General features: G+C 47.5%; 2 protein-coding genes across 2 annotated transcripts in view; one reads left to right on the plus strand and one right to left on the minus strand.

The window, feature by feature from the left end:
- The window catches only part of NRBP1 (nuclear receptor binding protein 1), a 40,409-nt gene extending 39,637 nt beyond the window's left edge, over positions 1-772 (minus strand). Inside the window, exons 1-2 of the mRNA XM_035568253.1 lie at positions 595-772; positions 151-373 (exon numbers count right to left, since the gene is read on the minus strand). Coding sequence (XP_035424146.1) covers positions 151-357 — 207 coding nt within the window. The 5' untranslated portion in view covers positions 358-373; positions 595-772. The remainder of the gene's footprint in view (positions 1-150; positions 374-594) is intronic.
- Positions 773-1,472: 700 nt separating this feature from the next.
- The window catches only part of PPM1G (protein phosphatase, Mg2+/Mn2+ dependent 1G), a 28,074-nt gene continuing 16,728 nt past the window's right edge, over positions 1,473-12,818 (plus strand). The window contains exons 1-2 of the mRNA XM_035568250.2: positions 1,473-1,655; positions 6,359-6,428. Coding sequence (XP_035424143.1) covers positions 1,536-1,655; positions 6,359-6,428 — 190 coding nt within the window. The 5' untranslated portion in view covers positions 1,473-1,535. The remainder of the gene's footprint in view (positions 1,656-6,358; positions 6,429-12,818) is intronic.

The following is a 12,818-nucleotide window of genomic DNA, read 5'->3' on the forward strand; positions in this document are numbered from 1 at the left end:
GTGACAGACCATCGTCACCAGGGCTCGGGCTGGCCCGGGGACAGCCGGCAGGGCAGGACCGGGCCCCGCGCTGGTGCCGTGCCCGCAGCTCCCAGGACTCCCCTCGCACACCCAGAGGCCCAGCCCCGAGAACCGGCCTCCGACACTGACCTCCTCGCGCCGCTTCTGCCAGCGGCCGCACGGGGACTCCTCGAGGATCTCGGACTCGTCCTCGCTTTCCTCCTCCTCCTCTTCCTCCGGGGGCGCCGCGGAAGCCACCGGCGCAGACACCGAGGTCATTCCCGGGCCGGACGACGCGGGCTCCGGCTTTGAGTCGGAGCTGCCGCTCGGCACCTGCTTGGACTCGCCCTCCGACATGCCGCAGCCGCACACCCTGCGGGCAGGACGCGCCGTCAGCCGGGCCGAGGCGGCCGCGGCACCGGGCAGGGCCGCGCTAGGCCGGGCCGGGCCGGGCCCGGCGGGTCGGACCGGGCCGCGCCCGCCGGCCCTGTCAGCCGGGGCCGCGCCCCGAGCCTGCCGGAAGCGCCGGGCCCGAGACGGCTGCGGCCCAAGGCGGGCGCGGCGCGGGCAGGCGGGCGCGGGGCGCTCACTTACCGGGCTCGCCCGGCGCCTCCCGCTCCCCAGGCGCGTCACTCCGCCGCCGACGGGCCGCCGCCAACGGCCGCGCTGCGTAACGCGCCGTCGGGGGCGGGGCCGCTTTCCCGCCGGCCAATGAGAACCCGGACGTGCGCCCCCCGCCTCCGCAGATTGGTCGGTGGGCGGGGCTCGGAGTACCACAGCGCGATAGGGGGCGCCCGCGCGCGCACCGGGGGGAGAGGGCGGTTCGGCCCGCCCCGCGGCCAATGAGAGCCCGGGAGCTGGCTGCCAGCCCGCGCGGATTGGCCGGTGGGCGGGGCTCGGAGCTATATAAGGGGCGGGAGGGGCGGCCAGCGGCTGCTCTCGGTGCGTGAGGGCGGCCTCGTGCGCAGCTTTCCGCACGCTCACGCGGGGCCTGCCCGCGCCTCGGGCGGGCGGTGCTGTCGGTTCCCGTTCCCCCGCAGCGATGAGCGGGCGCGGGGAGCGCTGCCCCTATGGCCGTTCCTCACGGGGCGGGGAGGAGGGAGCTGCGGAGCGGCCCGCGGCCGGGCCCCTTTCAGGGTTACGGCCACGGCGGAAGGTCCCGGGGACGGCTCCGCACGCCGGTGGCGAGCGGCGGCCGCGCGCCGAGTGGGCGGGTCCCAAGGCCGCCGAGGCTCGTCTCTATGGTGCGCGCTTCCGGCCGCCGTGGCTCGGCCGCGCGGGCTGAGCGCCGCTCCCCCCCCCGCGGCGACTCTATCGCCCGCGCTTCCGGCCGCGCTACTTCCGCCCGGCGGCTCGTAGCGGGGAGGTTCCGCCGCCCGCGCTGTCTCGTCGCCCGCGCTGGGCCGCCCGCGCCCCCGCCGCTGCCCGGCCCGGCCCTCCCCGCCCCGGCCGCCTCCGCGCCCCTCGCCGCAGCCCCTCCGCGCTCGGCCGCCGCGCCGGGGGCCGGGTCCGCTGGCGGAGGCCGCCGCGGCGCCATGGGCGCCTACCTGTCGCAGCCCAACACGGTGAAGAGCTCCGGGGACGGGGCCGGGCTCGGGCCGCGCCCGCTGCACTTCGGGTTCAGCGCCATGCAGGGCTGGCGTGTCTCCATGGAGGTGAGCGCGGCGGGGGCTGGGGCTGCCCGGCCCGGTGGTGCCGCGGCCGCCGCCTGCCCGAGCCCCGCGCGTTTCCCTTGTGCCGCCTCGCGCGGGGAGCGGCTGCGGAAAGCGCCCCGCTGTGCGGGAGCGTCTGGGAGTTGTTGCGGGGGCCTCCCCGCGCTGGGAGCTGGCGCGTAGAGCCAGGCAGACCCCGGCAGGGAGTAGGGGACTGGGGCTGAAAAGTGGAGGGAAAGGACGGTGGAATGCTTGGGGTGAGTCAGTAAATGAAAGCAAACGTCCTCGGGCAAAGATGTCTGCTTTTCTTCCCAAGCAGAAACGGAGTTTCATTCTCTCTCTGTTTTTTATTATTTTATAGGCAAAACGATTGAAGGAGTTCTTGTGGCTGCTGTAACTTAGCAATAGCTGCTCCTGGCTTTGCCAGCCTGTCACTAGTACTTGTTATGGGACAAATGAATTATCATAAGATAAACGTCTGGCTGTAGGAGCCAGGTGCTTGTCCATGCTCCTCCCAACGATGGAGTCTGTTGGAACTACTTGGTAAAGCTGCTTGTACAAGAGTAACGCAGATCTGCCGGGATTACTTCTCTGCCTTGCCTGCAGTTACTAGTTCTTTGAATTTGACACCCTCTGAATGCCATTAATGTGCTGGCTTATTTTTCCTTCCAGGCAGCTAGCAAACAAGGGAAATAAGACAAGGACCGGTACTGGTCCCTGCAGCCCCAAGGGTATATCTCCTCTAAGTACAGTAAAGCGACTTTCTTGTTAAATACGTTTTCACGAGTCTTGCTTTCAGATAATTCACTGCTTGTGAAATGTTACGACAGTCTTACTGGTGCAAAATAGTGACCAGTTTTTTTCTTTTTGTGTGCAGCAGAGCTTTAAGAAACTGTGAGCTATAGTTTCTAGGGTAGAAGAGGCAGGAAAATTGTTGCTCGTGCTTTTAAGATAAACTCAGAGGATATTTGTGCTCTGTTGAATGTGACTAATATTGCTCCACTGTGGTGACCTCTGCACGGGTGAAATGGTGGCACAGAGACGTTACTGGAACACTGAGATGTGTGCAGTGTAATCTCCGCAAGGTGATTAGTTCATGGGTAAGAAGCTGAATGCAGGCAGCGTTCTGGCGTGCTTGGTGCACAGAGGTTTGGATGAGGGGAACTCAGAGCTGCAGCTAATTACAGCACTGGTGGTGGGCTATGGTAGTCCTTCCACAGGAGAGAAGTGGGCTCATAATTTCACTTATTTGAGGTCTGTTCTTGCTGTCACTGACCTGTATGGAAATTGGATGAGGCCCAGAGCTTGCAGTTGTGTTTTTTGCACTAACCAACATCTTTGGCATATCTCCATGCTGACAAAAGCAATGCTGAGGACATTGGTGTAGACATGGTTTAGCTGCGTTTTAACAAGGGATGAGGAGATGGTAGGAGTGCTTGTGTTACAAGCTGAACCTGCTGCAAATTGCTTATAAGTCCGTGGTGGGATGAAAAACTCATTGTGTTTACATACAGCCGAGCAGAATTGGACAGTTCTTTTGTGTTTTCTTGCATTCCAGTACTATGAGTTTTCTGTCTCTTGTTTTGGTTTATGTTTTCTATTACTTTTTTCATGTTTAATTTTACTTTTACTCTTTCACAAAGCTTGGAAAAAGCTCTGAGCAAATGTGTATTTTGTTAACACTTAAGATTTTAGGTATAGTTTTTGTTAGTGAAGCTAGACAAAGCATGCAGAAGTAGTAGGAGGAACCAGACGTTTTTAGACAGTGAAAAATGATGTAAGTGTTGTCTGTTGCCTTTAACATACTCACTTAGAGGCTCCTAAAATGTATGTAAGTTAACTTACATTATTGGTAATAAAAATCCATTCTTAGCCCAGAGAGTTTGCTTTGTGAATAAGGAAATGGTTTTGGCTGGTGAGAAACACAAAGGATATGAATACCACCACCACCAACAAAATAGTAGTCTCAGGTACTATGGGTGAATAAGAAAAGGGAAACAGATGAGGACAGCTTTCCAGTACAGAGAGGAGTGTTTTGGGATAAAGTGAAGGGTACAGGAGGGAGGCACTTTTTAGGCAGATGGACTGGGTTCCTCCGAGCTCTTTGGTGCTGTTCTAACTCTAAGGTTGGATAGCAGAAGGCTGATATTGAAGGGGTTGCTGGCACCTAGGCTTTGCGAGCTCTCTTGCTCATCCTGAAGAGTATGAGATCATGGTTACTTGGAGGACAGTCGGCTGCAGATAGCTTAACAGGCCTTGAAGGGGAGGTGGAGACTCAGCTGACAGCTGCTGCTTGTGCTGGCAGCACACAATGGTCTGTGTGGTCAGTTGGATGCTCTCGGAACTGGCCTTAGTGTTGAAAATGCCAGAAACTTGTGTGCGGTCAGGCGTCCAGAGCCATTAGTGGCTCATGGCAGTGCTCAGGGTAGTGTAGAGACAGTTCTGTGTGCAGTATGGGAACTGAACTGTCTCCTGCTGACATGTGCTGGCCTTGTTTGTCTGCCTCCTTGACAGTAGTGCCCTGGTTCGGGATCAGGACGTGTTTCAGTGAGTGTCATACAGATGGAGCAGAAAGACCATCTTTGCCAGTATTGGGTTTCCTCCCCAGCAGCATTTGTGCTTCTCGCTTTAATTAAGCTACTGTTTAGTCACCAGGGACTTATCCCAGTTAATTTGTTGTGGTTTTGCTATCTCTCTAGCTTCTGTAAATGCTGTGAAAAGTGAGCATAAAAATGCTGTGGTTTTATTTTCATTCACTGTGTCCAGTGAACTCTGGTTAAATTTCCCACATTGTAATTCAGAGTCTTGTTGTTTGTTGTTTTGAACTGAGATTATAACTTGCCTGTTTCATCAGAGTGTCATGAATTTCATTGCACCAAGTGCTGCATAAACCCAGAAACTCTCTTTTTCCATTTTTATTACCACTTAATAGAAACTGCAGGGGAATGGGGTTCTCTTACAAGATTGTGGGATCCTAGAGGCCAAGGACTTTATAAATCACACTTATTTATCTAAGGAGTCTACGATAAAGTAGAAAAGCTCATCAGTTGCTTGACTGTGCAGCAATCAAGTGTGGCTGTATGTGCATATATAGAATACTTGGTTATGGCTGACAGTGTGGCACACCCAAACCTTAGAGCCAGCTGACTCAAAGTACAGTGTTTCGTTTTGGGGCAGCCTGCAGCACACTGAACTTTAAGGTGATGAACCACAGCAAGGAGACTAGACGGCATTGTTTAAACAATTGCATGATTGTTCTTTAACAAAAGCACTTGGTGTGCAGTCAGGCTGTAAGTTGATAGGTTAGGGCTTGAACCTTAGAAAATTAGAAAGCATTAGGAAGTCAGTTGGGAGGGGGAGTTTGAGGGAGAGGTTCAGTCCATTCATCTGTTCTAGGCTTTGCACTAGAATTACCAAGTTTGGTTTGCTTACTTAGGGTGAAAGAGCCCAGGCGCCTAGCTGTAAAATCTGGGCAGCACCTCCTTCAAAGTCACTGTTCCTGGTGAGAGTTTGTGGAGAGAGAGGCCAGTCTGTGCATATACCTTGTGCGCTGTTGTGCATCTTTGTAGTTTGGGAGCATGTACAGAGAAAGGCTGGTTGGAGTTTGATATTTATGCCCCCAGAACTCCTGGGACATACCTTTCCTTCAGTTTTCCCACAGACAGTCTCATGGTTCTGGACAGTTGGCAGAACAGAGATGCCTGTCTTACCTTAGGGCGTGATACCTGGGTTGGTACTCGGTTTGAGTGCTGTTGGTTGATCAGTTGTGTGTCCTCTGCTGCACTGCTTAAAAGATGCTTGACAGAGGTCTGGCTCTTCACCTCACTCCTCAAGTAACTGTGCCTGAGGCCAGCAGTGCCTTTCTGGAGTATCCCACGTGACAAGAGCAATAGAAAGGAGCCTTTGTCCCCAAGAGGAGGTTTTCTAGCCCAGTTGTTTGTTCTTGTTGGATGCAGTAATCTTGTGCGTAGCAAGGCTGCTTTTTGTTGGCCTGCTGGGATAGACAACTGTTATCATTCATGACTGTATTCACCAGGACAAGCAGAGGCAAAGCTGATGGTTGTGTTGAAGACGTGAGGTCAGGAGGTTCTGTATGTGACATTCTGGCTTCACCGATGCATCAGAGTGCCTTTTCAGTTTGCAAGGAACATGTTTGACAAGAGCAGGAGAAGACAAAATGTCTGTGGGAATGGCTAGATGCTGTAGGTGTCAACATTTGCCTGCATGGGGGAATTTGTCAAACTATAGGTACTAGTGTTAGTTATGCTATTAGACAGCCCTTGGTCTAGATACCAGTTTATATAATGGAGCACAGAGCTCACTGCCATACGTTCTTTAAGGACTGTGAGCTACTACATTAACACAGGCCTTCCAGGTACCATAAGCAGAGGGATTTTATTCTGGCTTGAATTTGATTTTGGAAATATCTAGAGTTGTATCAAGGAACTAAAGCAGTTTATGGTACGATCTCATGGTGACAAGGCTGGGCTACTGCTCTCGCACAGAGAGCAACATAATATTAAAGATCTGTGCTGCTTCTTTGAAGATAAGTGCTCACCAGGTAAGTTTTCGAGAATATGAGAGGAGGCTTTCTTACTGTTCTTGTTCTCCCTCCAGTGCTCTTAGCTTCCATTCTCCTTTCTCCCACTTCTGTATGGGGGTCTATTGCAATCCTTGTCATTCCTGACTTTTGCTCTCTCTTTCAGGATGCACACAACTGCATACCTGAGCTGGACAGTGAAACAGCCATGTTCTCAGTCTACGATGGACACGGAGGTAACTGTGTTCCCTGTTCTCTCCAGAGTTCTTTGCTGTGGCTCTTTCTAGGCTGTTCAGTAAAAGCAGCTTCGGTCAGGGCAGCTGGAGCAAGCATCTATTTATCATTGGAAATTCTGCTCCTTTTTGGAAAGCATTTTCTTTGGTAGATAGATATCATTGACTAAGGGTCTGAAGGTTTCTTAGGATTTCTAGAAGGAAGGTCATGGGTTGGTAAAAATTGCAATGAGATTTGCATTCCATCTTCTAAAACTCTAGAATGTCTGTTTATTTTCTTGATAGGTAAGTTAGGATAATCACAGAAGAGCGGCCTTAAGAAAGACTATTTCAGATTGGACCAGAGGTCTGACAATAGTCAGTATGCTCTGATGGTTGTCAGTACCGGTTGCTCAAGGAAAGAGTAAAAACAGAGTAAGCAGATCCATTCCCTAGCATACCCAGCTTCCATTCCCCACTTAGGGGATCCCCGAGCTAGGGATTGTAGCCATACAGTCTTGAAGGCATTCCTGAGTCTTTTTGATTAACTCTTTGTGAGTTTGTCTAATGGCATTTTAAACTAGGTTTATATGTTTGGTGGTTATTTCCACAGGATGTTTTATATACAAGTTAATTATTTTTTGTTTGAAAAAATATTTTGATCTGTCTCTGCTGTCTGATAATTTCACTGCAATATCACCAACTTACATTTTGAGAAATTAGTAAATAATCACTCTGTTACCACTTGCCACTTTTATAATTTTGGACTCTGTGTCCTTTCTTTTAATAAGAAGAGTTATATAGTTATATAAATATATATTATATATATATAATAAGGGACATTAAAGATCCTCTGTTTCCAACCCAGTGCCATGGGCAGGGACACATTCCCTATATCAGGTTACTCGAAGACTCATCCAGCCTGGCCTTAAACACTTCAAGGGATGGGGCATCCACAGTTTCTCTGGGCAAACTTTTTCAGGGCCTTACCATACTCAGAGCAAACTTTTTTTTTCCTTATGCCTACACTAAATCTACCGTCTTATAGTTTAAAACCATTACCTCTTGTCCTATCGCTACACTGCCTTATAAAAGAGACCCTCCCCAGGTTTCCTGTCGGCTCCATTTAGGTAGTGGAAAGTCTCTATAAGGTCTCTCTGTAGCCTTCTCTTCTTCAGGCTGAACAACTCCAGCTCCCTCAGCATGTCTTCGTAGGAGAGGTGCTCTAGCCCACTGATTATCTTTGTGGCCTTTCTCTGTAATTGCTCCCATAGGTCTTTATAGTGTTGGGAGTCCTGCAGTTGAATGCGCTGTTCCAGGTAGGGTCTCATGAGCAGAGTAGAAGGGGAGAATCACCTCCCTTGACCTGCTGTCCATGCTTCTTTTGATGCGGCCCAGGGTACAGTTGGCTTTCTGGGCTCCAAGTGCACATCGCCAGCTCACGTCAAGCTTTTCATCCACCAAAACCAAGTCCTTCTCAGAGCTTCTCTCAATCCACTCATCACCCTGCCTGGATTCATGGTTGGGATTGCTCTAACCCAGGCACAGGACCTCGCATTTGGCCTTGTTGAACCTCATGAAGTTTTCATAGGCCCACCTCTCAAGCCTGTCCAGGTGCCTCTGGATGGCATCCCTTCCCTCCAGCGTGTTGACTGCACAGCTTGGTGTCATTAGAAAACTAGCTGAGGGTGCAGTCGATCCTGCTGTCCATGTCACCGACAAAGATGTTAAATAGTGCCAGTCCTGGTACTGACCCCCGAGGAACACCGCTTGTTACTGATCTCCACCTGGACCTTGAGCTGTTGACCACAACTCTTTGAGTGCAACCATCCAGCCAATTCCTTACCCACCGAGTGTTCCATCCATCAAGTCCATATCTCTCCAATTTAGAGACAAGGATGTTGTGTGGGATAGCGTCAAATGCTTTGCATGAGTCCAAGTAAATGTATCAGTTGCTTTTCCCTTATCTACGAATGCTGTGACCCCATCATAGAAGGCCACCAAATTTTTCAGGAACAATTTGCCCCTAGTGAAGCCCTGTTGGCTGTCACCAGTCTGTTCCCAGTTCTCTGTGTGCCTTAGCATAGTTTCCAGGAGGATCTGCTTGATCCATGAATTATTATTATTAATGTCTTTGTCAAGTAAGGAATTTCATCTGCCAATGTCACGTAAAAGCACAAGAGCCTGCCGTAAAATTTTGCAGATGACTTTAGTTTAGGTCATCCTGAATGATCGATCCATCACTTCTCACTTGACCCTCTCTTCCAGATAATTCATATAGATGTAAAAGAACATAAATCCTCAAGGAACTCTACCAGTAATCATCCTCCATTCTGAAAACTGTTTGCTTCTATCAAATATTACCTGTTTTCCCATCGCAACTTAGTATATAAAACATTTGACTTACTTGAAAACATTTTGAAAATCCATATGCAGTAAGCTAACTAAATGACCTATTTCTTCCTGCTCTTTGTATCTTTGAAAAAAAATGGACCAGTTTGTGACATCCTCTGCCGATTGTTTATTTCTGCCCATTCAACCAAATGTACGTATGTATCTGCTAATTCTGTTTCTTACAATTTCTGCTGTTTGCAGGGCTTGGATACCAGATGTGCTGGTCTGTAGTCTTGCAAACCCAGTTTTTTCCACTCCCCGAAGCTTTTTAGTTGATTTTTTTGGTATCATATGTATGCCTCTCATTTCTCTGATATTGGAGTGAAATTAAGCAAAAGGTTACCTACCCCAGTTCTTGACTTCTTACTTTCATATCCGATTTCCTTTAGAAACAAGTTATCTAATTCTGCCAATTTGTAAATAAGAATTTAAGACTTATTTGTAGTAGTAGTCCTTATCAGAAAGATTGGTCTGAGTAGGTAGCTGACAAAACTAATAGTTCTTCAAAAGGTACACTCTCTGACGTATTTAGATCGAATGTTTTGAAATTTTCTTTTTGAACTTCATCCTAGAGCATGCAGAGAACTGTGTGGAGTACCTGCTGATGTCCCCAAGATTATCCTCCAGAGCGTCTGAATGATGGATTGGTTCTGAAAGGCAGAGAAGGACAAAGGAGAAAGAATATAGGGATTTAGCAACTATTAAACATGTTATTTCTTATAGAAATTCAGAAACTGTTTGTAAGCATCTAACAGATAAGTAACAGCTAGCAAAAATTGGTCAAGAACAAATAATATCAAGCAGTGTATTTTTGTGTAAGATCAGTGTGTTAGACCTTCCTGTTATCTTAGAAAATCTATTTCATTTGTTGGGTATTAAAAGACTTTTGATGCTCTTGTGACATTCCTGTTAGTGTACAGTATGAAGTAATGTGCTCTTGTTTTTTTTTTTTAATACAATAGAAAAGATTTGAGGTAGATGTTAGGGAAAGCCATTAATCAGGATGGCAAAGCACTGGCATAGATTTCTAACTTGTGTTTTAGATTTCTGGTGATTGAATTTCTACATTTTTCCTAGGCAAACCTTATCAGGAAGGATGCAGGTATAGTATCCTATACTGAACTGGACTTTGAAGATCAACATTTGCCTGTTCCTACTTTTGTATGATTTGATTGATGCATTCTTTAGTTTGAAACAATTCCTCAGGTTTGTCCCATATAAAAGAAGGTTTTAGGGTGGGAACCTCTCTAACCTTTCTTAGCTGTTAATGGAAAGAATAAATTTAATTTTGCTTTTATACCTTTTATACCTTGTTTTCCTGTTATGAACGAGACTTACACTGTTTGAAAGTTGTAGCTGGCTTTCACATTGTAATAGGCTGTTTCACTTTCCTTTTTAGTTGCCCTGGCATCTTCCCTCCCAAACCCTGGAAAATGATATATAGGTACTCTGCACCACAAGCATGGTGTTTCTGATCAGTCTCTGTTGCTACCTACACATGCTTTATCCTTTTAGATGTTTGTTTTAATTTCCTTTTAATAAGCATTTTCATTTACACGTAGCTCCCCACTTTGGAGCTCAACACTATCATAGTGAGGTCTCCTTATTTTTTGCCCCAACAGCGTGTTTAAGTAGAATACAGCAAGTCCCATTGTAAATTTCTTCCAGTTAGCATGCAGTGTGATGGGACTCTTACAGAATCACAGAATTGTAGGGATTGGAAGGGACCTTGTGAGATCATCAGGTCCAACCCCACTGCCAAAGCAGTTCCCTAGAGCAAGTTGCACAGGTAGGCGTCCAGAGGGGTCTTGAATATCTGCAGAGAAGGAGACTCCACAACCTCCTCACCCTTTTTTTTTTTTGTCGTCTTGCCTTCTGATCTAAGACAGAAGCATTCTCTATGCACTGTCATTTTCTCAGGATGGGAGTTAATATTCTGGTCTTAAATTTTTCTTTTCCTGTTTTGGCAGGGTATTCCAATTCATAGGGATTGTGTGGTATTTGTTGGTAGCTAGTTTACTTATTTGACTCTAAGCTTTATTTTATATTCAAATTGAGTGTATGTGTCTAAATACAGATCAGATCTTAGAGGGAGATCTACTTTCAGCTTTGTGAAGATGAGATAGGATGGGTTTGTGCATGTACATGCACTGAAAAAGATTTCATCTAGGAACCTTTATCTCTGGAGGCCTTTGTCTTGCCTAGGTTTCTAGGTGTTGGCCTCAAGGCTGCTGCCTGTTTTTGTCTTTACGTGTCCTATTCAAGCCTGTGCTCCCAGGGGTGGAGAAATTATACTGCAGAAAGATTCCAGCTGGGTCTTAGGTACTCTGGAACCACCTTTTCCTGAAATGCCAAGATAAATGGATTTTGTTCCATACTTTATCTGAATGAGACTCCTGCTTTTAAAACTGCATCAGATGTAGTTTTTGGCAGTGGCATATATCTGTGCAGAAATATGCTCAGAGACCTGAACTCTCTAATGTATGTGCTCACCTTTCTGCTTGATCTTTCAGACAGCCTGAAAACTCCATATGCTCTCTGGCAATCAAAAGCACTCTCTAGTTCTTTACAAACATAAAAGTATGCTCTCTGGAGAACCCTCTAAATATTTACTTTTTGATTGAATTCAGTTCTACGGATTCTATAGTTTACTTGATACTCCTGAAGACTTTCCTACTGCATCTATATCACATTAAGCAGGAAATGCAGCTGATGCTTTGGCATTACTTAGCTGGATGCTTCTCTGCTAGAAAACATTAATAACATGATTCATGGAGGCTTTGAGATTTTGACATTGGTTTAATACTGGAGACATGGAAGATGATCCTGAAATCATTGTTGGTTTATATATGAATAATTATATTCTCTAAAGGTTCAGCCCCTGAAGGCTTTTGAAGTCCATGCCAGGTGAATGCACTCCACATGAGTGAATATCAAGCTGTGCTTTTGTACCTCTGCTTCTCCTCTGTTCCGTTTCTTGAAAATTATATTTGGTGAGATTTTCTTTTCCCTGCTATCTGAAAACCATCGGTGCCAGGACTCCTATGCAGTTTAAAATGCACCTTGGAGTATGTAGAACTTCTGCAAGTTGCAAGCAATAGGTTCCATTCCTTCCTCTGGGCTGATAGCCCTGTGGTCTTGCCTACCACGGTTAATGAAAGAGCCTGCATGGCAGTTCCTCTCACTTATGTTGTTTTGTTTTCTGTGTGCTTACATCTTTGGAAAATTTATTCTGTTTTACAGTTCAGCTTTGTGCTTCAAAGAGCTGTTCCCAACTTACATTTTGCTGGAAATGCTGTCTAAAATGCTTGTTACAGGTGAGGGCAACCAGAACCATTTGCTGTAGGTCTGCCTAGGCAACTACACAGCCCTGAGCACTTCATTGCCAACAGATGATTCTGAGGCTTTTAGTTGCTTCCAGTGCCCAGGTGAGCATGAGTGGTTTGGGGAATATTTTTATCCTAATGGATTGTCTGTTGCTTCTCTATATAGCCATAATAAGAGTGTACACTTGTGTGTATAACACAGAAATTGAAGTGAGGGGATTTTTAATTTTGAGACAGTACTGCAGTAGGCGAGACACCATCGAAGAAGAGTGGCATGTGGCTGTAAGAGGAGTAGGGAAGTCTTCTGCTTCGCAGTCTTTGCGGTCCGATCAAGGAGTCAGTGTTACTCAGTTGCAGCTGGTGTTGCTTTGGTAGTTGTTCTCCTCTCTGTTCCAGTACCACAGGCAAGGAATATTATGAGGTTGAATCCTTTGGTTCCTAGTAAAACTGACAGGGAAAGATAATGATAAAAAGCACCAAGCAGGACCGAGGTATCTAAATTGGCTTTCTTACCTGGCTCTTCAACCCTGCTGCTGCTGCCCTCACCCTGGGCCTCAGTTTTCAGAGGGAAGATGCTTGATACATAATGAGGATGAGATCTTGTTAAAATGTGGTGACTGGGCTGATTTTTGGCATGTGTAAGCAAATCTGGGAGTATGTTACCCGATGAACTGAAAGGGCCGTTATTATCCAG

The sequence above is a fragment of the Cygnus atratus genome, chromosome 3 (genome assembly GCF_013377495.2).
Source record: "Cygnus atratus isolate AKBS03 ecotype Queensland, Australia chromosome 3, CAtr_DNAZoo_HiC_assembly, whole genome shotgun sequence".
NCBI lineage: Eukaryota > Metazoa > Chordata > Aves > Anseriformes > Anatidae > Cygnus > Cygnus atratus.